Genomic DNA, 26,277 nt, shown 5'->3' on the forward strand with positions numbered 1-26,277 from the left:
AAGACAAATACAGCAGAATGCCAGTGTAACTGACAACCATAGGTAGCATAATCTTTCACCCAGATACAGAATATACTATGTTATACTGGAAGCATACTACCAGTACTTATGCTTGTTCTCAGTGAAATCAGGGGAAAAAATGCTTAGAGTGGTTTGAGATCATAGCCATAATTGCAAAAGCCCTTAAGGGCAGCTCTAATTTTCTGCATTTTAGAGACACTTCTAATGCAATAGGTAAATTAGTTAAGCCACATATATAAATCTAGATTAATTTAGATAATTCACATTCATTTCCCCATTTATTGGATTTATTTTTAAATAAATGCATGTAAGGTAGGGTACAAGACAATCTCAGCACATTCCTGTATATAAAATAAACTCCATAGAAAACAACAGGACTCATTTTATCCAGCTAAAAGTATTTTCTTGCTATCACCAGGGAAAACATAGGAGGAGGGGGGAAAAGGTTTATGAGTCTTTCCAATGTCAGTGGCAAACTTTAGGATGAATTCTTCATCAGTACACAGACACATACAGCAGTGTTTCCCAAAGTGTGGTATGCGTACCCCCAGGGGTACGGGAAGAGTTTGGTGGGGGTACGCGTTGCACCGGAGTTTGGTGGGGATCACGTGGGAATATCCACTGCACTGTGTTTAGCTGCGCCCACAGAACAAGGAAAGAAATAGGCGCGTATCGCAGTTTTTACACGGGAACTGGGGCCATCGTACATTGTATCACAACTCATTATGGTGGGAACTTCTGCGCATCCTTTGCGCAGCTGGGGTTCAGCCATTTTTAAACTGCGGGAACATTAACAGTTGACGTTGAGCCGCACAGCTGTTTAAACGCCAGAGAATTGCAGTGTTATCTACGGTTAGACAGTCTTGTGAGGCGTGACACGGCATGAATATACTGCACTTCGTTACAGAGACAACTTACTTCTTTAATAATTAGTTCCGGGCGCCTGTTATCATGCTTTAGTAAGTTCCACTGATTTTGATTATTTTTATAAAATACAATTTTTATCCCTAACAGAGATTATGGATCGCTGGTTGAAATCTGGAACTACTAAACATACACATATTTTGTGTATGTACCAAAAAAATAAAAAATAAATATATTTTGATTTTTATTAAAGCATATGTTTTTTATGAGCGTTACGAAAATTATAGAAGGGGTACACATATGTCAAAAGTTTGGGAAACATTGACATACAGGAAGGAGAGATTTACTGTGGAAGGCTTCTAATGAAAAAGAGCCGTCATCAGTTGAAATAATATACTGGTATTTGCCCATAAGAACCACTGTAGTTTAGTTTGTTAATGGTTATATATGACTCCACTCCTCAATAGGACTTCTGAATAATTATGCAAGAATTTGCACTATAATCCTAGATATTAGTATTAGTAATAGAAAAACACTGTGGCATAATATAAATCCTGTAATGAGTCATTTAGTGCAATATGCAGCTTTCAAATCTTAATAAATTATTTGGCAAGTAAGAGATATTAGGCTGAAGCATATGTAGAATTGTTCTGTTACACGAGTCTCTGCAGCACTAATAGGCTTCAAAATAATGTAATGGGGTGAGCAAAGCTACACTCCTTTTTAAAATGTGCATTTTAAAAAGATGCAGGGCTTGGATTGACAAGTCATAACTGAGGTTTTAAAGCCAATAACTGTAACTGTGGACATTCCTGTATATTGCATATTATCTCTACTACATAAAGGCAAACAATATCATTTAATGATATGTTGTTCCAATCAGTATTTGCAGTAATTAAGCCAGACAATATACTGCATCAGTATAAAGGTAATTTGTCATGGTACTCCATGGCTATGGAGAATCATTTTTTATTACTTTATCATATGTTCCATACATGAAGTCTTTACTGAAAAATAAGCTATGACGTGAATCATGATTTAGACTAAATTCTTCCTGCATATTTTGTTTTACTATTTCTCTTCACTTTAGATTTAAATGCTGTCTACCCATGCTTCAGTTGAAGAAAGCTATATCAGCAAGAAATGTGCTGCTCCCATTGCTAAGCCTTATTTCTGTTCCAACACATGCTGTCCTGATTATGCAAACACAATGCTGGATAGACAAAGCAACTGGTTGAGTCTTTCAGCTTTACTGCCCTCTCTGCTCAATACATTTGCAATCATTACAACTGCAGCAAAATGGGGTGAATCTGATTGCAGTTTACCGCTAGGTCCTTTCTTTTGACTTTGTTCCTACATTGCATTCTGTGTTAACCGGAACTGAAAACAGATTAAACAAAGCAACAACCAAATCAATCACAAAGAGAGCAGAATCACAAACAGTATTTTTATTTGGGAGTTCCCTTTTCTTCACGGTATCCTGTGGCCTCACATGAGACTGGTGCTTGTTTATATTTCCAACACAGTGAGAAATAAAGCTTAACAGATTTTACACAACTTGAAATTGTTGCTGGATGTTACTGACTTACAAAAGAGAAAATATTACTTTAACATCTGTTCAGCTAAGAATAATTTAAACTTGTCTCAGTCATAGACTAAGAATAATAAGCATAACCAGGGTACTATGGCAGAAAGATGTTATTGTCAAAATGTATATAACATTGGTAAGTATAAATGGCGGCACAGCCATAATCTAATATTAAAGCTATATCAAAGTATATCAAATCTTTATTAAGGTCATAGATCAGCAAATCAGATTTGAATTTCCTTTCTGAGTACTGCCAGAATATTAAGTTTTATTATCAGTTGAAAAAGTCATACAAAGCACAAATATTTGAATTAAAGGAGTTACTATTCACATACGAAGTTCAGACATACACAAATTTTAAAACCTCTGGTAATGGGGTTAAACAGAAAAGGTAAACTAATGTAGAGGAAGTCTTCTATACAGAGTTGGTTTAAATTAAGGACTGAGCAGTCCTTGCACTATGATTAAATGAGGTTCCCCAGAGCTCCATTGCTAAAATATAGAAGCAAACCCTGTTATTCCAGAGGTGTTATTAACTATTTAAAAACAACAAACATGTAAGTCTTTAAAAACTTAAAGCAAAAGAAACTCCACCCACACCAAAGCTCACATTAAAACCTGTCTATTTGTGAGACCTCACTGTATCATGGCTCCGCCTGTTGCAACTCATGTAGATTTTTTTTTAAAGTGCAGCTTCAAGACATTAAAAACTTAATCACCCTGCTGTACAGTACCTTTATATTTTTTTCTCATTAAGCAAGTCTCCCCTGTGTCCTATATATTTCTGTAATTTGAAATGTGGTCTCATTCAATACTTTACTTTGATTCTATACTCAGTGACTTTCACTATGTGATCTAAAGTTTTATATTTTATTCCAAATCAAATATTCAGGCCAATGTAGTATTTCAAATTTTCAAATAATCACTTTCCCAACATTGTTATTTTCATTATCACTGGTTTCCCCAGGAAAGTTCGTAAGACTTGCCATTATTTCACTGCAAGCTTACATTCTACCACCTTCTATTAGCACTAAAATAATCAACTTGAGCTTTAAGATTTTTCAATTTTAGTTTAATTACCGTTAGCAGTATGGTAACAGTTATTCCAAATGTTTGAAGAGCACCAGGTTGCTTTCTCTTGTGCTGTAGTTTATAACCAATGCACTGTAGATCTGAATGCCTCCATATGACTTTTAAGTAATCTACCTTTATCCATATGTAATGTATGCCAATCATTTATAATATTGGGAACAATACTGATAATTATTGGCTTGACATCAAAAATAGCAATAGTTTATTTACGACAATGGTTACCAACAGTGGGAGATATTTGTATAAGGCGACTAGATTTTATGGCAACTTTCTGGATGGCCAGTAGATGACAGGTTTTTCTGCTTCTCTTTCTAGAGACCCATAATAGTGGGCGAGCCAGATTTTTGAAGCTCTGTTCTTGTTAGGATTGTTGTTTACCACACCCCAAGATAAGATTGCTGTTTAAAAGCAGCACAATATGAACTAACTCAATAGGTCTGTTCGCCATTGGTTGCATCCAGTGGTGGGATTCTGCCAGTTCTAGGGGGTTCGGCCGAACCCTTTGTTAAATTGCTGGCTCGCCCCGCCCCTTGCCCCACCCCTCCACACCACTATTTATTGCCAATAAATAGTGGTGGGCGAGGGGCGGGCGAGCCAGCAATTTAACAAAGGGTTCGGTGTTTTTTTGTAATTTTATTGGCCCGCGGAACTTCAGCATAGGCTAATTAGCCCTTGCTTAGATCGGCTCCCGACTCTCAGCTGATTTGCTCTCAGCTGTTTTGCTCAGGGCTCTGCTGCTTGCTTGCAAAGAGTGCTGATTTTTTTCCCCCTAGCTATGCTGAAAAACGAAACAGAAAGTAAAGCAGGCTGTTGGCTTTGCTGTTGCTACAACGTTGGAAAATTAGGCAGGCAGAATTCTTTTCTTTTTCCTCACCAAAAAAGGTAGGTGCAAACAATGGGAAATTTAGAGCAAAAGAGGAGAGTTCAAGATTTTAAAACACAAAAGAAAAAAAGCTCTATTTAACTAGGGAATTGTAATAATTGAGATACTATTAATTGTATATTGTGTTGAAAGCAGAAATGGTTAAATTGTGGTTTGGAGGAATATATGGGGGAAATTATTTGGTTTATTATTATTGGTAAATATAATTAATTGATTTGTAAGAAATTGGATTGCATGGAAACAATTGGAATATTCATGTTCATATTAATATACAAAAAAGGTAGTTATATAACTAATTGAGTTTTATTAAAACGTTGAATTTATATTAAACAACTGTAATATTACATAATTAACCAATGTGAGGATGGATATAAAAATAGATGACAATGGGAAGGGGTATAATATAGAAGGGAAAAATTGAATTTGATTAATTGAAATGACTAAACACTGTTAGAGATGAGGATGAAGGGTAATATTGGTTTTTTACAAAAATAGATGAGGAATAAATATGGCAAAAAGGAAATATAGAAATTGTAAATTTAATTGAAATGACTAAACACTGTTTAAATTTGTGAACCGGCCAAATACTCTGTTCAAAGAAAATACATTGTATGTTTGTATGTGTGTTTCTAATTATTGTTATTTATTCATATTTGTTCTCTTTTATTCTTTAAAGTTTAACAATTCATTCTTTATCTTAATATCTTTATATTTGTTTGGGGTTGGCTTTCTTCCCTTTCATCTCTTTTATTGTACAGCAATCTTTCTCCTCAAACCTACCACCTCTCTCTTTTCTTTCCTTCTTACTTTCTCTTCCTCCCCCTCTTCTTCTCCTCCCTACTTCCTCTTCCTTTCTCCTTCTCCTCGATTCCTCCCTCTCTTACCCTCACTCCTACTCTAATTTCCCTTCCCTTCCTTCATCCCTCTCTATTGCTGTATCCTTTTATGCATATGGACTACTCAGAGGGCTGAAAAAATTATTTCTGACTGGTCCTCGCACTTTTGACCAGTCCTCGAACTTACGACTGTCCTCACATTTTACGTTTTTGCCCTATCTTGTCACCATGGTGAAGAGAAGCAGTTGTGAAATGAGTGACACGGTTGTTAAGAATGCTACAATGGGCATAAATGATGACCAGTCATAAGTGCGAAGACCGGTCAAAAGTGCGAGGACCAGACAGAAATCACTTTTTTCAGCCCTCTGGGTAGTCGTTTTTTGCATATGGACTGCTCAGAGGGCTGAAAAAGTTATTTTTGACTGGTCCTCACACTTTTGACCAGTCCTCGAACTTACGACTGTCCTCACATTTTACGTTTTTGCCCTATCTTGTCACCATGATGAAGAGAAGCAGTTGTGAAATGAGTGACACGGTTGTTAAGAATGTCGCAACGGGCATAAATGTGAGGCTGGTCATAAGTGCGAGGACCAGTCAGAAATGACTTTTTTCAGCCCTCTGTAGTCCCTATGCAGATAGCCACGCCCACCCAGTCACATGACCACCAAGCCACACCCCCAACTAAGCCATGCCCACAGAACCGGTTGTTAAAAAAATTGAATCCCACCACTGGTTGCATCTCTAAACTCCATAACTTTAGGAATCGTCTCGAAGGGGCAGTTGACTTTATATCAACTGACCTCACCTTTAATTAAGAGATTGGCGAGTAGATCTAACTTATACCAAAAAATACCTCTGTTCTACTTACTTTAAAACAACCTTCCCACCCTCAGCTTATTTTACAAGCTAAATAGGCAAACAAATTCCAGTAGGCGCATAACAACACCCCTTTTAAGGAACAGGATCGCAACCCTTCCATGGCAGAATATGCTATGCAACAGGAGGACCCAGATTGTTGGGGGTAATATGCTGACTCTGTAAACCGCTTAAAGAGGGCTGTAAAGCACTGTAAAGCGGTATATAAGTCTAAGTGCTATTGCTAGTGCTGTTTGGGAGTAACCGCAATCGTTTTGTTTCCTTTCCAAAGGCCGAGGTGGGCTTTTGACACCCGGCGGCGCGGAGCACACAACCCAAACGGGCAAAGCAGGCGCATTTACGACACTTTCATAAAAGCAAGGCTCCATCCATCCCTCCTTTTCCCTTCCGCATCGAAGAACCGGCGTCTGCGGAAGGTCATTCGCGGGTCCGCCGACCCCACCCTTTTGTTTCTTTTCAAAGAAAAAAAAAAAAAAAAAGAGGGCGGTAGGGAACCTCCCCGTCGTCTTTCTCTTCTCTGCCTCCTCCCTCCCGCCCGCGGAGTCGGCAAGGTTACATAATAGCCCAAAGCGCTTTCCCTGCCCCCCACTCCGCTCTCCTCCATTCCCTCCCTCTTCCCCCCCCCCCTCCCGGCTTTATCGGCGGCCAGCATTTGACAGGAGGGCCAGTCACGTGGCGGCCGGAAAGCGTCTCTTTTGCGACTTCAATGACAGGCAAAATGTGCGACAGCCGCTTGCTGGGCAAGGAGGAAGCTACTTAAGAGGCTCTTCGCCTTGTTTTAAAGGCAGGGTTGGTTGGCTGCCTTTGCGCTCTCTTCAGTTCCCTTTCTCCGCCCCTCTTGGTGGTCGGGACAGCGGGTTTGGGAAGAGGGAAAGCATTCGAGGGGGGGCGGGAGCAGACTGAGGGCTTTGACCTAAGTTTGGGAGTTTAGATGAGATCGTAGCCTCCTTTCTCTTCCCACTCCCCCCCACTCCCCACCCCACCCCCCCACTCCCTTGAGCCCCGTTCTTGCCGGCAGCAGCCTCCAGGTGTACAGTTCAGGCAGGAGGAGGGGCCGCTCCCGGCTGCATTAGCGTCCAACATGGATAGAGAAATGATACTGGCTGATTTTCAGGTAAATTTCAAATTCCACCACTGCCATATTCTAACCATGATCTCTTTCCCTCCCTCTGTCTCTCTCTTTCCCTCCCTCTCTCCCTCTCCCTCTCTCTCTCTCTCTCTCTCTCTCTCTCTTTCTCTTTCTTCCTGTTTCCTTTTCTCCCGGCTTCTCTGTTTTCTTGTTCTTTGGTGGAAGGATCTAAGCTCCGGAATTGGCGAGCCCTGCTCCGATATTAAGAGTAGAGCAACCACAACAACAATAATAAAGCTGGAGACTGTTTGTTCTTTGTAGCAGATAATCCAAGGGACAATCCAAGAAACGTGAATAATGTTAACTAAACATTAGTTAATGGCACTAATCCTTTGAATCTAACCTTTGTCTTCACCAAGAGATAAAGGAACAACCTAATCCCAGTCAGAGGCAAAGGAGTTGTTGTTTTAAACAAGTACTTTAAAAGATTGCTATCCTCCATATATCTGGTTCATTCTGAGGCTTTGCAAACTTCTAATAAATTTCACAGGACAGGAAAAAAAATACTCTGAAGATAATAAAAAGACATGCCTATATCCCAAGGGCTCATGTGTACTGTGATTTAAAAAAAAGGTGTTAAATGCAAGATTAGAAAAGAACTTTGGTGCATTGTGCATTTAAAAAACCCTTCACATTGTCTAATATTTATCTTAATTTTTAGAAAGTAACTGATTGTACATATACAATTATATATAATTCTCCCATAAATTTAGCTCTTGGGGCAATAATCAACTTGTTAGGGTAAAATATAATCACTATTGAGATTTAAACATACAGAAAGCAGCTTTTTGAATTTCATCTCTCATCATTTCTAACTAGCATGGACAAATGGCAAGCTGGTTCTTTCAGGGTTACTCCTCAAGTTCTTTTAGTCTATGCTCTCACACATAAACCACCCCCAGAAGAGGGAGATTCTGTTCCTTTATACTTTTGGGCTGCCTCACTAACCATTTAACTTCACCCTTTGCCCTCTGTGGCCCATATTATATTTATTTTTGTTTTCCCACCTCCTTTTCCTACTCTATCTGGTCAGCTCTAATTCTCCTTGAAATCAGTTCCATCTCTTCATTTGTTGCCATCTGCAAGCTTTCCCCTTCTTATGGCAGAGAGGTTATTTTTTTTTTTAGTTTTCCACTCTCTGGCAATTGATAATGGAGTACTGTATCGCAGGATCTTAATTTACTAATAACATATTTTGGGGGCAGTCATATTGGGAGATAAATGTGGAAGGTAACTGGAGTCTGATATTTCTCTTAAAAGGGTTTCTGAAGGAAAAAATTAAGAATTAAATTATAAGCACCAGCAGAGCATATTAGAGGCACAGGTGGAAGTATCCACAGGTGTATATTGCTGATTCTGTTTTAAGTTAATTATGTCACAATTTGTTAATTTCTTCTAACTGATTTTTTAAAATTACTTCTATTTTGCTGCATGTAAAAAATCATCTAATGAGCATCAGGGTTATTTAAAGGAGATATGTGAAATACATCATACTATAAAGTGTAGAAAGTTGTACTCAGATATATACTTCCTAGCAAATAAGAGAACATGCAAAGATCAGATGCTATGGTATGTAGAATCTATTTAGGCCCAGGAATTGCTCCATGAAAGTCAATTGCAACATCACTGAAATTTTAGCAAAATGTTTAAATCAAATTCCTTTTCTTAATTATTTGGCAAACATAGAACATTTTATATGTAGTAATATACTAATCTGCTCCTTTTTGATAAAAAGCCTGCTAATTATATTGAGAAATAGTAAGAGTTTTATTTATTTATTAAATTTATATGCTACTGCATCTCACCAATTTGGCAACTCTTTTGCTGAATTTACTGATACTTCCCACTCTTTATGAACTTTTTCATAAACATTTTGATCTTGTTCTATATATTTGGCTTTAAGTTTTATACTTAATTTTTGTAGTATATATTAATAGATGTATATTTTCATGCTTGTTTGTATAGTACTTTATGCAGTGAGAATTAAAAAATGTACAGATGAAAGTGCTGACAATAGTTGATGTAGATGTTTTATAAAAGATAAAATGCTACCTGCTTTCATTCTGCAAAAGAGAGACATTATAGTTTGGTAATCTATGATGCTGTGTGTTTCAGATTAGGATCTAGGTGATCTATCCCAAACAAATGAAGTTTATGATATTTTTATTATTTTTTATTGATTTTTATCAGATTTGAGATCAAAAGATGAATTAAATAGCATGCTTGCATCAGCAGAAGAAACCATTCCTTCTCTGGAGCAGATTTACAAATACCTTTCTAACAAAAATCCAATAGGGCAGCATTGGATTCAACTGTATTCCTAATAATTTTAGATTGTCTGAATATTATGAGTTCAGAATTGTTGAGATCTTAGGTCAATTATGATTTATTACTGAATGTTATTTATTGATATCCCACCTTTATTATTTTTACAAATAATCCTAGTTGGTGAACATATGCAACATTTCTTCTTCCTCCTATGAGCTTAGTTGGGCTGAGAGCTACCGTGTTTCCCCAAAAATAAGACCCTGTCTTATATTTTTCTGAACCCTGAAATAAGTGCTTGGCCTTATTGCCACGAGCTCAAAAGCCTGATTGGGCTTATTATCAGGGGATGTCTTGTTTTGGGGAAAACAGGGTAGTGACTGGCCCAAGGTCAGCCAGCTGGCTTTCATGGCTAAGGTGGGTCTAGAACTTAGAGTCTCCTGGTTTCTAGCCTGGTGCCTTAACCACTGGACAATACTGCTCAAACCAAACTGATTATATTTAGTATGGTTAATAGGTTGCACTATGAATGTACATTTGAATACTACTATATTATGGATTGATATTCGTCCCATCTAGGACGAAGACTCACTGATCATTGCAAGATGATTTATTTTGAATAAGCACACATTGGATTGATCTGATGTGATTTCGTTGAAGGGGGAAAAATTAGAAAAAGTTCCATATTTGCTGATTGTCAGAACACTTTGAGATACATTAGCATTCCTGTGTTCTGAAGCTAAGAATTAATGATTTTTTAAAAAATCATTGATAGTAAAACCCAAATACTATTTACTTAGATATAAATTATATTGATAGTCATATATCTGTAACAAGATACAGTCATACCTCAGCACTCAACTGCTTCAAAACTCATCAGATTTGGTATTAGATACATTTTGAAGCAGAAATCTTGTCCTGGCACTTGTCTTTCTCCCGGTAGTCGATGTGCATGGAAGAGCTTGCTGATGTTGGTTGCCTTGTGACTCGCTATTTCTTCAGGCTGAAATAGCGGGCACATGGTTTTCTTGGTACTTGGTGTTAGTATTTGTTGTATCTTTCAGAACAAATTACCAACATGGGCTGAAGTATCATTGTAACAACTTTTTTTGGGTAAGTTACAATTCTATGTGAATGGTTTCCTGGGTATAGTTACCATTGAAGTTTTCCTGCTAAATTCTTAAGTAGGAATTGAATCCGAATCTTGGATGCTTCCATGCATGGTTCTATTCCTAATTGGACTTTAAGTATTGTACTTCCATTTCTTTCATTTTACAACTTCTAGGATTAACATTTGTTTGATTGTCATATACAATAGCTTATATACAATAGCAGACTTTGCAGTGGTTTTCATGATATTTCATATCTTTTGTATAAAGTTCTATTTAGAACTTTATTCTAGAACTTAATTATGTAAGAGTTTCAAATTTTGTGAGTAATATTTCTGTTACATGAGCTTCTATTTAGGGAAATATTTTTTACAGAATTAAATTCTATAACACTCAAGTAAATAAAATACTATGTTTTCTGTTTTGTTCCTGCATGATGTCATTGAGATTTTCACTTTAGGCTACATCCTCAGAAGACTTAGTGGAGGTTTATTCATGCTAGAGGAAAAAAAAAATCATAATTTCATATTTTTTAAAGAAGGCTACATCCTCAGAAGACTTAGTGGAGTTTTATTCATGCTAGAGGAAAAAATTGAATGTTTGTAACTTGAAAAAAATTTGAACATTTTTTTTAAATCACATATTTACCAAAGCAAACTATGAAGGCTGATTCATACACTTTATTTTTAAAAAAATGGTATCTAAGGCATTGATCATATCTAAAGGCAATGAGCCTTTTTATACAGAATATGAATCTGAAATAAATTCTGTCTATAAATCTGTAACTGGCAGATTAGAAAGTTTAAGAAATAAGATTTAAGATCTACAGGAGGATTAGTATAGTTCTATTTTAGGCATATAAGCGCACATATTTTTATGTACCAATATTAGAGAGCAGATTGTACTTTTCCTTTAGTATAGATATAGATCTTGAATTTGAATTTGATTACCTTTTAGTTTTGTCTTCCTATATGTTTTACATTGGGATGTGATTGGTGATATGTTGCTTGAATTGTAACCTTACATGTATGAACCGAAACATTAGACTGGAATGACCACTGATATTATTTCATTGAAGCCAGTATGTAGTTCAAGTCTTTGTTAATGTCATTTTGCTTTTTCATTTAATTCACTTATCTCTCCATCTTACTGGAAATTCACATATAATGCATTTATATTTTTCTGCTATTTTTTAAAGAGCAAATACAATATTGTGAAATCTATTGTATTCAATAGATTTCTTTAACAGTTTACAAGGCATTGTAGAGGCAATGCCAAATATTGTTAGTGAATTAGTGACATAGATATATGTGATGGTTTTACATGAAAACAAATACTAAAGTAAAAGTATTTTAAAAGGAATCTAGTAGCATTTTACAGCTTGTAATGGCATGTTTGAAAACTCCTTTCTCAAAAGCACACCTGTTCCTGCTTTTCTTGCCTTTATGTACTGTTTGATAGTTACAATTGCTGCAATCTATCTTCCAGGGGATACCTTACCCGGATGTGTTATCTCTGATCCCTAGTTTGTTTTAGAGAGGGTTCTAAGTACCTGTGTTACTCTATTTGTATTTAAAAGGTAAAATACTAAAAAAATAATTTTCTGTATTACACATCTTCATCTTGTGACTAAGCATATCACTAGAGATATCAAGACTTCTTTCTTCTGCTTGGGAAGTAGACCAATGTCTACATTTTCTTAAAAAGGAAGACATTACATATAGTCAGTCTTGGGATAGATAAATAAGAAAATTGTTACAAATGAGGGAAGGCAACTTGAGAATTATAAAACACAAACAATGCTCCATTCAGCTAACAAGATGTTGCTGGCTGTAGCTAATTGGCTACAAATTACTCTTTTTCAGCTGGAACCCCAGAAGAAATAATAGGACAATTGCAATTACAAGAGGGTTCTTTTAAAATTCATGCAAACAGATTGAAAGGATTGATGCAAACTGAGGATTAATTGTCCAATTATAAAATTTACATAGAGAAATGAATATTCTCTATATTTCTCTATATATAAAAGAAAAAAAAAGTAGCATGAAATCCTTAACTTCACATTTTTATCTGTTCTTAGAGAAGAAGACTTCTTAAAGAACACTTTCCCCCTCTGCTTCAGTTTATCTGGATTTGTCCTCAGTTTCTTGGAATGTAGTGAATTTACCTAGGAAATTGGGAGGTGGGGGATGTTTTCCAGCATGTGGCTAGCAATTTCTGCCTCATTTTAAAAGGACTCTCAATTTTCCTATTTCTAGGAAAGAGGAGGAACTGTGGGTGTATCTCTGTGTTTGCTTGATAAAAAGAGCATCTCTTCCGTGTAGTTGTTTATCAGGGATATAAGCATCGGTGAAACTCTCAGCCAGTTGACTAGCAACATGGCTATTGGATTTTGTTCAGTGAGAGTTGAAATCGTTTCAGAGCTGTTATTAGCTTTTTTTATAGCATGTTGTCAGTGTTAAATGCTACTTTTAAAAATGCAAGACCTTAAAACGTGCACATTTTTGTTTACTATACTTACTAATAAAACTATAGTCCTAATATGGATTTGGAATTTAGTTTTCGCCAGCATGGCTATCTCTGCTTTTTATGAGATCTTTTCTTAATATGTATTATTGAAACACTCCACTAATGAACCACAGCTGTGAAAAGTACACAGTAAAATAAAAACCCCTGTAATATTTAATATGCATTTCCACTGTATAACAGCAACATGCATTGGCAGTTTATGATGCTAAATACAATTGGCATACAATATTTTATTTTACATTTATCCTATTATAAATAGAAATTATTTTTTATTGCAGACAGATACAAGACATCTGTCTTATGTACTTGGAACCTCCGGGGGTGTGGGGAAGGCCGTTTTTGCTCTCCCTCCCCAGGCAAAAACGGTTTTTCTCCTGTGGAGGGTGAAAAACGGGCCTACTGGGCCCACCGTGCCATCACGTGCCAAAAGCAGGGCTTGCGCCGGGAGGTTGCGTGTGCATGCGTGGTGGGTGGGGCGCAGTGAATTATGGGTGTGGGCACGCACACGCGCAACACCCCCATGTTCCCCCCGCTTTTGGCACGCGTCGGCAAAAAGCCTTCACTGGTCTAGATCCTTCAGTTCTTCTTGTATGAAGAATAATCACAACCCAATTTTTCAAATGTACAGAAAGAATGAACTGTGCAAGAAAAGCTAGGACAACATTCCTGTCTCTATTTGCATGAAGTGTCATTCTCTGTGCAACAGGAAGTGAGGATGGATGGCTACTCCCCTCCCCCCCCTTTAAGAGAAAATAGGGCTGATTGCTTTTTTTTCTTGGTATGAAGCAGCTTTCTCCATAAAACAGAAAGTAGGAGTAATTGTGCTTTTTCCTCTGATATAAAGAGATAGCATAGAGCGTTTTTGAAATTAGGCTGGAGGAAAAGGGCAGGGCTTCTCGGGCTTCTCTCTGTGTCTCTGGCTGTAATACATGCTGCATTATGGAAGTTTTTCCACCCTTGTTATAATAGATCCGTGATGGTGAACCTATGGCACAGAGTCGTATAATTCTGATAGAAGCAATATTGAGGATTATATTACTCGAATAAGATGAAGTATATTTTGTAACCATGAAAGTGTAAAGAAATTGTATTAATACTGGGACTGTAAAAATTGAATTATAAAAAAGAAATTATTTGAAGGGGAAAGTTGGAATGAATTTGAAATGGAAGTTAGGTTTACTTAAAAAGGGGGTTATAAAAATAAATGGGAAGAATTGTATTGTATTGGGTAAAATGTACAATACAATACAAAACAATTGTATTGTTTCGGGTAAAATGGCAAAATGATTAATTTTTAGATAAAGATGATGTAAAACAAATATAAAGGAAATATGCCTAAAAGGGTAAAATAATGGTTAAGGTAGTAAGATAGGATAAAATTTGGTCCATTTTGGGGGAAAATTAAAGAAATAATTGTGAAAAATTAAATGATTGAATGACTGTGTTTAAAGTAAAGGGTTTCAATATTATTTATTATTTTTTTTTATTATTATTTGATTTATATGCCGCCCTTCTCCGAAGACTCAGGGCGGCTTACAATGTGCTCAGCAATAGCCTTCATCCTTTTGTATATTTTTTATACGAAGTCAGCTTATTGCCCCCACAAACTGGGTTAAATTTAGATTAAAAAGTTGTGATAGGTGAAGATAAGGAGGCGAGGGCGGATGGTAATATTGATTATTCTAAAAAAAAATATAGATAAAAGGAGGAAAGTAGAATATTGGCAGAAATTGGAGTATATATAGTCAATATGGAGAAAATAAGCTGTATGAATTTTGACTCGGTCAATATTCAGAAAATATGTATTTTATTTTTGTGTGTTTAAAAAAATAAATTGTTTTTTTAAAAAGAATGTGACATGATGAAGACTGAATTCCATCTATTATCATTACTGGTCTGTTTTTTTCCTTATCTGTTGTTTGATTTTTGGTTTGTTTGGGGGTTTTTGGTGACCTTTGTAATTTTTTTGATATTTGCATCAAAAATCAGGAACCAAGTATTTAATGATGTCATTGTAAGGGACACTAGTGTGTCCACCCCAAAATACCTGGCCCAGAACATGTATTTCTAGTTCTGTGTCTTGACTGAACACATATGTCTAGATTGAGCACATGGTGTAGGCATAGACACTTGAATTTGGCTTTTTTTTGTTTATGGATTTCAGCCTTATTAAATTATCTTTGAAAATGCTAATAAAGAGATTTTTAGAGGTAATTCAGATCAGTTAATAATTTTTGTATGTATACCTGTTGTTGGAAGATTGCCATATCAGATATGGGCTGCAAAAAAAATGGGCAACCATCAGAAACAGCAGAGATGAATAGAAAAACATAATTCTTTGCTGCCATCTAGTGGCTGTCCATATTTTTGCAACAATATATAGTCTTCAGAAAGAGCTGCATGATGGCCTAGAGGTGAAGATGCTCAGCTCCTACTTGGAAGGTTAAGAGTTCAATCCTAGGAGCACAAAGAGAAAATATCTGCTGCAAACTCTGTGCAGGTGTCAGGAAGAGTATCCGACCAGTAAATGCTCAGCTCCATTTAGTTACTCCGACTCCACCCCGATAAAAGGGAGAACAGGATCGTAAAAAGAAAAAAAAATAGTGTTCAGAAATATTTTCTATAGTGGTAGGTGTGAATCCACTTTACTGCTGCATAAAAATGGAGAAGTATTTTGAGAAGTAAGCAAGAAATTTGAGCAAAAATAAATTGGAAGGTAATAGGTAGTTGGTATTCACTTACTAGTTATCTACTATAATCAATTTTTACTACTTAGTTTTTAAAGGGAGGCAGCATTGCAGATTTTGCTGTGGTGGTCAACTTTTCAAAAAATTTTATCTTGCTTTATTACTTTATATGTAACTCAAGGCAGTAAACATACATACCGTAATACTCCTTCCTCCTATTTTCCCCACAACAACAACTTGTGAGGTGGATTGGGCTCCTCCTCCTTAGAGAGCATGACTAGCCTGAAGTCACCCAGTTGATTTTCATGGTTAAGTGGGGTTAGAATTCACAATCTCCTGGTTCTAACCTGTTTAACTACTGGACCAAATTTCTCTCTGATTCTGCAGCATGGTGTATGAACTGTATTTCATCATATTTGTGTTCAGAAGTTTATATGTTGATCCTTGATCTTGTAAGAAATCTTTGTCTTGCTTTTTTGGTGCCACAAATTAGCACGTATATACTTCTACACTATGTAGGTATATGGATATTTAGGGCATAGATTAAAAAATTGTTATCAAGTGTTTTGCTTTAACAAGACTTTGCTTTAACAAGAATGCCATGCTTCTTTTGCAGATTTGTTAACTGCAGGAAGAATAGTTTGTTGTTGTTTGCAAAGAGTACTAAAGTTGACCCAGACAGTTGAAAAGCCACTCCCCCTTTTCAGACAACTTGCTTTCTTCTACATTTATTAGGCTGGGTTCAGGCTGGCTACTATGCCACTGAAAGGGATTGCAGAAAGGGAAATAGAACTGACTGAATTCTAGTAAACAAATTGTGCTGCAGGTAACATATTTTTTCTTGTACAATTATGGTAAGGTATTGAAATGAATATAGATTGTTATGAAAGTAGCCAAATCTACTTAAAGGATGAATAGGGAAGTACAGCACTTAAAAATATTAATTTTTCCAACGATTTCAGACCACTCTCTTAAATCAGTAATTCAACTATTTAACAGTATTATCTCTTAGTGTGTTGAATTAAAAAAAATCTATTTTATTCTCGAGCTGTGGGTGCCAGAACTTTGCTTGATAAGCAAACTTTGATAAGACTTTTGATAAGAGTACTTCCAAAGCTCAGCAGCGTTTGAAAATTTTCTTGTCTGTCGTTCTTGTCAATATGTATAGCAGGGTATCATGAAAGATGATTTCAGAGCATAGGGTAAGGGGAGACTATATTTTCCTACATATGGTACTTCGTATATTGGAAAAATATTACTGTATTGCTTGCCAGCTAATATTAGAATTGCCTCCCTGCTGCATAGTAAGCTCCCTGCCTGAGTTCCTTGACTCCATTTCCAGGTTGGTTGTGGAATTCCCCAGATTTGTGGTCTTGGAAAACTTCAATCTTCCTTCTCTGGGTCTGAAACAGTTTAGGTGTTCATGGCCACAATGATGGCCACGAGCCTATCCAGGTCATCCAGAGGCTGATAAAGGACAGTAGTCATACACCAGATCTGGTGTTCCTGTTGGAACAGTCACTATGTGATTTCAAATTAGGAGAGATTTTGGTGTTTCCCTTGTCATGGTTAAATCACATTCTATTACTGTATCAGATTTCATGGTACCACTAACCACTAAGGGAGGCTTGGCTAGATTGGGCTGCCTTTGATGACTAATGGAACTGGGTGGGTTTCAGCAGGAGCTGGGGATCGTTCTTGCTGGTCCATCTGAAGTCTTGGTCACCACTTGGAATAAGAAGGCAGGTGCAGCTTTGAATTGGATTGTGTCTATGCATCCTTTCCCGTCTCATGATGTGTCACTTCCTGTGATTTACGAAAGAACTAAGGGAGTTGAAGCAACAGAAAAGATGTTTAGAGACAAACTCAACTGGATACAGGTGTGAACTGTGATTAAGGCCTTAAAGCCTTACCTCATGGTGATAAAGTATTAGTACTTTTCTGTTTATTGCCCTCCTATGGTTGTGTTTCAGGTGATACAGGCCCTTTTGGGTACAAGTAGCTTAGAGAAACCTTTGCAGGGGTGTGTGGAAGATGAATGGTTGAAGGAACTAGGTACATCTAGCCTATCAAAGAATATAATTAGAGGGAACATGATAACTCTTTTCCTGTACTTGTGGGGTTGTGACAGAGAAGAGACAATTGATTTATTCTCCAAAACACCAAAGGGCAGGACAAGAAGTAATATGTAGAAGCTTGTTAAACAAAGATCCAACCTAGAAGTAAGGAGACATTTTCTGACAGAACAATTAATCAGTGGAATAGATTGCCTCCCAGAGTTGTAGGTGCTCCATTCGTTGTGACCTAGGTTTCCTGAGTCATTAAAACACATGAGTAGTCCCAAAAAACTCTTTTATTGCAATAGCTGTGAATTACACTCATTCACAGCTAAGTCCCAATTAGTTGCAAAAAGTCCATTGGGAGAAGTCCTTCGGGATAATCACCAACCTTTATCTCCCTTGACACTCTGCCAAAAACCTACTTGGCAAAGCCACATGGATTCCAGAATCAAAACAGAGATGCCGACTGGAAACAGAACTAACAATGTTGCTTTCTTGCAAAGTGCCCATGTGCCTTTGTTCCTCTTTTAAGCCTTATGGGAAGGGCCAATCATCTCCAGGCCTTACTCCCGAGTCGTCCCTTTTGTTTTAACTGTTCATGCCTTCTGGCAGCTCTGCGCATGTGTGCACTAGGAACAGGCTCCTCCTGTTCCTCTGCCTCTCTGCTGTCCGACTCTGGAGGCTCCGGAGTCTGTGCATCACTCCCAGATGGCCCTGGCCCCATCTCTGCCTCCGATGCAGAGCCTTCCGATGCAGAGCCCCGGGCCTTCCCCAGATTCCAGGACTGGCCCATGTTCCTCCCCAGTCTCCTCACTGTCCGATTCCACTGCCAGCTCCGCAGGCTGCTGGCGGACCACAACATCATTACTGGAAGTTTTCAAAAATAGACTGGAATAGCCGCTTACCATTGATAATATAAGATCTCCTGCCTTGAGCAAGGGTTTGGACTAGAAGACCTCTGAGGCCTCTTCCAGCACTATGATTTTATGTTCTGCCATTAAGAAATATATGTAACATACATTACTGGTGCACTCTCAATACATGAAGATTAATATAAACTTTCTTGTTTGCTTGCTCACTCCCTCACTTAGATTTTGATGGTGTAAAGTGTTCAAAAAGCTGGGATAGAATTTAGAAACAAAACTCTAGCTGTCTGCCACCTGGATTTTTCATTGAGCTTGACCATACGTCTGTTTTTATACGTGGATCAAGGAGAAAGTATGTTTCACATATGAAAAAAAAGAAAGATCCAAGAGAAACTGAGGTGACTGGGTAGGAAATATAATATGAAATCTGGTTTTAATTTTTGCTTTAGATATTGTTTGCCTTCATGAATTGCAAACAGAAAATTTGCTATCGGTGGAAGAAGCTTGATTCAGCAAAACAATAACAAAAGGAAGAATTTTTGCCAGTCTCTCTTTCTCTCGTAACCACTTGAGTTCTTTCCCTCTAAAGAGAATTTTGCTTTGTGGAATCTTTCAGCCCTTCAAAGTAGATACTTGAAAAAAGTGCAAATCAAATCTCATTCCCTTCTATTGGAACGAGTGAAATATGTAACAAATTTAATACACTGGTATATGTGCCTTTGCCCTTACCATGCATATATTATTTTTACAAGTTAATGACAATTTTCCTAAAAAAGTAAAGGCCACTTTAAATTGAAGAGTTTCCTTAGGACTGCTGCAGATAATGAAAAAGTTTCCTATTCAAATTTGCTTCAGTCCCAATGATTACTAAACCATGCTTTCATTATATGCACATTCAAAATACACATACAGATAATTCTTTAGTATCCCAAAGGTGTTTTTTCAAGAGGCAACTGGACTTTCTGGTTTTTCTTTGAAGATGTTTTGCTTCTCATCTAAGAAGCTTCTTCAACTCTGACTGGATGGTGGGGAATGGAAGGATTTATATTCCTTGCAGTCATCTGGTCATTTGCATCCTTTTAGAGAGACGTAGAGGCTACTTGGAGGTTTGTCTGTGTCCTCGGGGTCACCTGAGTGATGCAAATGGGTGTGGAGCCTTCTTGGAACTGTTGAAAAGTCTGTATTGGAGATTGGAGATAAATCAGTGCAAGAACTGCCACTGCCAGGAGTGAGGGGGTGCGGGTGCAAGGTCGGGTGGGCCGGGGCTTCCCTCCCTCCCCGCCGGAGGCTTGGGGCCGCGCAAGAAGCCCGCTCGGGCGGGGAGGGAGGGAAGCGTGCCCCCTTGCCTCGACTATTCTCCCACTATTATTTCAATGGAGGCAACGGGCAGTGGGATGAGGCTTCCCTTCTTCCCCAGTGGAGGCTTGGAGCCATGCAAGAAGCCTGCTTAGGTGGGGAGGGAGGGAAATATGCCCCCTTGCCCCGGCGATTCTCCTGCTGCTTCTCGGACGGCGACAGGAACAGCAGGCTTAGACTTTCCTTCCTCCCTAGCAGAGGCTTGGAGCCGCGCAAGAAGCCCACTCAGGCGGGGACGGAGGGAAGCGTGCCCCCTCGCCCCTTGCCCCAGCGATTCTCCCACTGCTGGTTCCCCGGCGGCAGAGGTTTGGGGCCAGTAAAGTTTGGTGCAGGAGGCTTTTCAGGTCCAAATGGGGCGTGGGGGGGTGCATGTACGGGGGGCACATGTGCAGGGATGCGGACATGCGCGGGGAACATGGGAGGGGTCATGCGCATATGCGCAGGTGGGGTGTACATTGCATTATGGGTACCAGTATGCATGCACGCTGTTGCGTGCGCACACATACTTTTGGTGCGCAATGCCAAAAAGGTTCGCCAACATTGATCTAGGAGGATAGCTTTCCTATTTTTATTTCCTCTTTCATTGTTTTTATGCTTTGCCTTGAACACTTTGTGTGTGAGAAGATAGATATGAAAATAGTTAAATATATGATGGTCCCCCTTTTACTTGGATATATCAACAGCTGAATCTAGGACATCTTGCATGCAAAGTTAACAGTATAATGGTTATAGCTATATTTATGGAATAAGTTGTGCTGGGTCATATCTCTTAACTGAATATATATTTGGTTTAAGGAAGCTGAATATGACATGATAGAGATCTTTTACTCATAATAAAATGGGAATGGCAAGACTATTACTTGACTATTATTAAATCTTTTGCAAATAGGAAGAGTTATATACTACTGTACTATTGTATAGCTATACTACTGTAAAGCTAACCATTGGATTAATAAAATGAACTACAAGTTTGATAATTCTTGGTTTACCAGCTGATGTCTAAATTTTCTGAACTCATACAATAGAATCTCCTACATTTAATCTATGTTTATGTCTTAAGATGTCTAGAGATCAAGAAGTTGTGATCCTGTTGAATGCAGTTTTTAACCTGTAGGATTTTTAACAAATTATTATTTTTGGCAAATTTTTTTTCAGCTGAAACTTTGTCATTCTTTATTATTTTAGGCATGTACTGGAATAGAAAATATTGATGAAGCTATCACCTTACTTGAACAAAATAACTGGGATTTAGTGGTAAGTATTTATTTTATTTTATGTGTTTGATGCTTAAAATCAGAGGGAAAATTGCTAGAATCCTAGCATGGGTAGCTGGAAGATTGAGGGTTCAAAGGATATACAAACTTAATATAGTGCTGTGTCAAATCTACCGGCCCATTTTCCAGAGTACTGCTCCTGCAGTCCATAGCTGGGTTTCTTCATCATCAGTTCCTTTTGACTGGGTGAAATTTAGATACATCTCTCCTCGCCCTGTGGCCACGCCCACTGCTCCCATAATGCACCAGTCTTTTCACTCAGTCACTGAAGACTGGTGTGTTTTTTCTCTCCTCGCTATACTTGTAGGATTTTAGCTTTCTAGCGTTTAGGCCTTTATTTATTTTTGTTTAGTTTTTTTCTCTCGGTGAGAGCCGGTATTAATAGGAGGCTGCAGGGAGTGACAATCGAGTCTGGGGCGCCAGTCCGTTTCTCCCCGGGGCTTCTGACGGCCGTCAGACCGCAGCCTGGGGTTTCCGACCCTTCGGGGCGGGTCCCTGTCTCTATTTAAAGCCGCTGGTGTGAGCGCAGGGGTTGCGGATCGCCGCGATCACCCCCACACCCTTTCCTGTGATCGGCTCGTATCGGCTCTCTTAGAGGCGGCTCCGGAGCCTTGTATGGTTTGCCCTGCAAGCTCTGACGTTTTCCTTTGGCGCTGGCTGGCTAGAGCGACGGTTAGCGCAGCCGGATCTAATCTCCTGCTGAGTGTGCTGCGCCGACGAGATCCTTCAATCGTCAGTCTCTGGAGCGCCGGGCGAGCCCTTCGGCGGGCGGTGAGAGTGCGAGGCGTCCGACCTTCGGGCGGCGCCTTTTGAGGTTTGGAACTGCGGGCCTGTGTCCGAGGCGCCCTGCTTGCCTTCAGAGCACGCCCTGAGCTAACCGCTATCAGCCCACGCGGTCCCGAGCACCGCGGGCGCCATTTTGGGACCCTTGTCATTCCGGCGGCCATTTTGTGTCAAGCTCTAGGCACGTCGCTCCCCTCCCTTGGCGGCAGATCTTTGCCTTCCCTCTCGCCCACGTTGTGTGCGGGACCTTAGTTGGCCATCCCTGCCTCATCGCTGTCCCTGTGGGCTGGGACCTGAGGCTTGCCTTGTTTGCCCTAGGCCGCCTTATTGGCCTTCTTTCTTGGGGCCTTTCTGGACCTTTCTACTGAGCCTTTGCTGCCCCATCATACAAGGCCACTGGTGTTATTGTATATAGTTCCTGGTTTTTTACAGTTATTGTTTCAATAGTCAAAAAAAAAAAAAAAAAAAAAAAATCAAAAAAATCATAAAGACAATAATTTAAAAAAAAAAAAAAAAAAAGAGAGAAAGAGAGAAGGGAGGCATCTGTATATATAGATACCTTGACTCACACTCTTGAGATGGCTGACTCTTACCTGTCTTCCGACTCAGAACGGGAGCCTAGTCCGCCAAGGGCACCGTCTAAACATAAATCAAAATCGAGGGGCAGGTCTACTGTCGCTCTTACTGATTCTCGCCAGCACAGACCTTCAGCAGCAGCGGAGAAAGACGCCCAGCGCCGACACAGAGCGCTCGAGAGGCAGTACGATAGGGCCAGACTGGCCTCTTCGGCCTCTGTCTTTGCTACCAACCAACACCTATCCCTACAACATGGCTCTTCATTGGCATCTGAGGCCGTTCCGGATCTCGGTGAGGAACGTGACACCTCCACTTCTCAGGCTGCGACTGGTCTGGCCCATGCTAAGAGGGCCTCTGTCTCCTTACCTGACGTTTCAACCGTGGGCCTTGCAGAGCCCCATGCTCCGTCTTCCCGTCGAGCAGAAGCAACGTTTACTCCGACCGCGGCTGGACTTCGGGGCCAGGATGGTCAGCTGTTGGCTCCCCAGGTGGATTTGCAAGCGGCGTTGTCTACTGCTCTGTCCTCCATTTTGGCTGCGGGACTTCACCAATCTGTTCTTCAACAACCCCCTCCAGCTCAGCCTTGTACTTCTCACTCATCTGCTCCCGGTCGTTCCAGGTCTCCATCCCGGTTGGCTCACATCTCTTCTGATGACTCCGAGCAGGAGGGAGAGCTTCCTGAGGAATTAGAATTCTCGGAAGATGAAGGCCTCGCACCGGACACTCCTGCCTTTTCCGGCTTGTTCCGGCCTTCGTTGTTTAAATCTCTGCTACATAAAGCTAGACGGGTCACCAATATGGAAGCCCCATCTGCTGAACCTTCTACTTCTTCGGCTCCTCATGAGGCCTTGTTTTCGTCATCCAAACCGGGTAAGGACTTTATTCCTTGTCCTCAACTCTTTGCTGATGTTCTACAGTCCCCCTGGTCTCAACCGGGCTCTCTGATGGGTCCCACCAGCCTGGACAAAAAGCTGTATTGTGGGGCTCCGGAATTGGACTCCTTACTATCGTTACCTGTGGTTGACCATCCGATTGCCAGCCTCTCCTCTTCTTCGCTTTTGTCCTCGGACGCTTTGGACGTTCTTAAATCAGAGGACAGGAAGTCTGAACTCTCCTTTCGTAAGGAGCATCAATCTCTTGCTTGGACAATTAAGACGGCGACTGCTACGTCGTTCTTTAATAGAGCCACATTGCTTTGGCTGAGGCAACTTCAAGAGAAACTACCGCCAGAAGACACACGTCTTCATCAGGATATAAATAAAATTATTGCTGCCACCGAATATTCAGCGGATGCCTCGTTAAATTCGGTGAAGTTTGCCTCGAGAGCCTTGGCCTCATCTGTGACATCCCGTAGACTGTTTTGGCTCAGAAATTGGAGAGCTGACGCCAAAACAAAGTGGAAATTGGCGGCGGCCCCCTTTAAGGCCCCGAACCTCTTTGGTCCTGCCCTGGATCCTGTCCTGGTCGAGGACAAGGATAAAAGAAAGGTGATGCCCGCGTCTTCATACCGCAGACCGGAACGGCGCTACGCACCCTATTCTCAACGTCAGCCCTTTCGGGGCTCGTCGGGGTCAGGGGGCCCCTATTCACAACGCAGTTACTTTCCGGGGACCGACCGCTATTCGGACAGACAACGGTTTCGGGACAGGTCCAGAACCAGCAGCTCCAGACGCCCTTTCCGTGGAGCCGGTTTCCGCCAGCCCCGTCGAGGCAAATGACTACAGTTTGCAGGATCCCATTGGCGGGAGGCTTCAATTCTTCAGCCACCAATGGGAACGCTCCACCAAGGAGGACTGGATCCTTCGGACAGTATCTCAGGGCCTGGCCATCGAGTTTATGGGGCGCCCTCCGGTTCGCTACATCCGCTGTCCGACTCACCTGTCCTCCGTCAAGGCGGCTCTTTTGCGGAAGGAGGTCCTCCACCTGCTCCTTATCCATGCAATAGAACCTGTTCCATTGGATCAGCGGGGCAAGGGATTCTATTCGACTCTCTTTCTGGTCCCCAAACACTCGGGGGGTTGGAGGGCCATTCTAAATCTGAAGCAGCTGAATCTGTCGGTCCGTTACCGCAGGTTCAAGATGCACTCCTTGGGATCCATCCTTGCTGCTGTGCGACGGGGCGACCTTCTCCAGTCTGTCGATCTCAAGGAGGCGTATCTGCACGTTCCGGTCCTCCCGGCCCATCGCCAGTATCTGCGCTTCCAACTTGGGGAGGACCATTATCAATACTGTGCAATGCCCTTCGGCTTGTCGTCTGCCCCAAGGACTTTCACAAAACTGGTAGCGGTGGTGGCGGCTGCCCTCCGGGTGTTGCCTGTGAGGGTCCTATGTTATTTGGACGACGTTCTGGTCCTGTCCTCCTCCAGAAGCCAAGCACCTCGAGACCTGGCCCATGTCATCGGCTCCTTTCAGGACCACGGGTTTTCGATCAACTTCCCAAAGAGTCATCTGCACCCGACCACGGTTCTACAACACTTGGGGGCGGTGATCGACTCGGTTCGGGGCCAGGTCTCCCTGTCCCCGGACAGGGCGGAGAGCATTCGCAGCCTGATTCGGCTCATCCGGTCCAAACGGTCTGTTCCTCTTCTACATCTGTCCCAGTTGTTGGGGAAAATGGTCTCGTGCTTCTCGATAGTGCCATGGGCGCGCAGACATACGAGGCCGTTGCAGTGGTTCCTGCTGCCCTTTCAGCGCACGGGTCGCAGCGACTCTCTCCACAAGGTTTCTCTTCCCCCTCAAGTTTCCATATCCCTCGACTGGTGGACAGGTCCCAACCTTCTTCTCGGCACTCAATTTCTACTCCCGGATCGGCTGACATTGACTTCAGATGCCAGTCTCCTGGGCTGGGGGGCCCATCTCAACGATCAGATAGTGCAAGGTCGCTGGTCGCCTTTGGAACAAACGTTGAGCATCAACATCTTGGAGTTGAGAGCGATTCGCCTAGCTCTCTGTCACTTTCAGTCCCTGCTGCGGGGCCAGCACGTCCTCGTCCTTACGGACAATATCTCCGCCAAGGCCCATATAAACAAGGAAGGGGGCACGAGGTCAAGGGACCTGATGCTGGAAGCAGAGAAGCTGTTTTCTTGGGCCGAAGGTCATGTTCTGTCTCTGAGGGCCGATCACATCTCGGGCGTGGACAATGTCAGAGCGGATTGGCTCAGCAGGCAATTGATAGACCAGTCAGAGTGGCAACTGGATCCCGAGATATTTCAGGAAGCCATCAACATCTTCGGACTGCCTGTCGTGGACCTCTTCGCCAGTCCGGCGAACGCCCAGCTTCCAAGGTTCGTGACACGTTATCCAACTCAGATGGCGGAAGATCACAACGCTCTACGGTGCCGCTGGCCTCCCGGTCTCTTGTACGCCTTTCCTCCGCTTCCGTTGATCCCTCAAGTCATTCGGAAGCTATTGGAGGAACGTGCGGAAATTCTGCTGGTGGCTCCCAGTTGGCCTCGTCGGCCGTGGTATGCCGACCTGGTAGCT

The 26,277-nt window shown here is 40.8% G+C and overlaps 1 protein-coding gene across 1 annotated transcript in view; it reads left to right on the plus strand.

Annotated features, from left to right (window-relative positions):
* Nucleotides 1-6,916: 6,916 nt before the first annotated feature.
* FAF1 (Fas associated factor 1) overlaps nucleotides 6,917-26,277 on the plus strand; it is a 198,552-nt gene continuing 179,191 nt past the window's right edge. The window contains exons 1-2 of the mRNA XM_070939550.1: nucleotides 6,917-7,274; nucleotides 21,347-21,415. Coding sequence (XP_070795651.1) covers nucleotides 7,242-7,274; nucleotides 21,347-21,415 — 102 coding nt within the window. The 5' untranslated portion in view covers nucleotides 6,917-7,241. The remainder of the gene's footprint in view (nucleotides 7,275-21,346; nucleotides 21,416-26,277) is intronic.

The sequence above is a fragment of the Pituophis catenifer genome, unplaced genomic scaffold (genome assembly GCF_029215685.1).
Source record: "Pituophis catenifer annectens isolate HBS135680 unplaced genomic scaffold, rPitCat1.0.hap2 SCAF_3, whole genome shotgun sequence".
Taxonomy (NCBI): Eukaryota; Metazoa; Chordata; class Lepidosauria; order Squamata; family Colubridae; genus Pituophis; species Pituophis catenifer.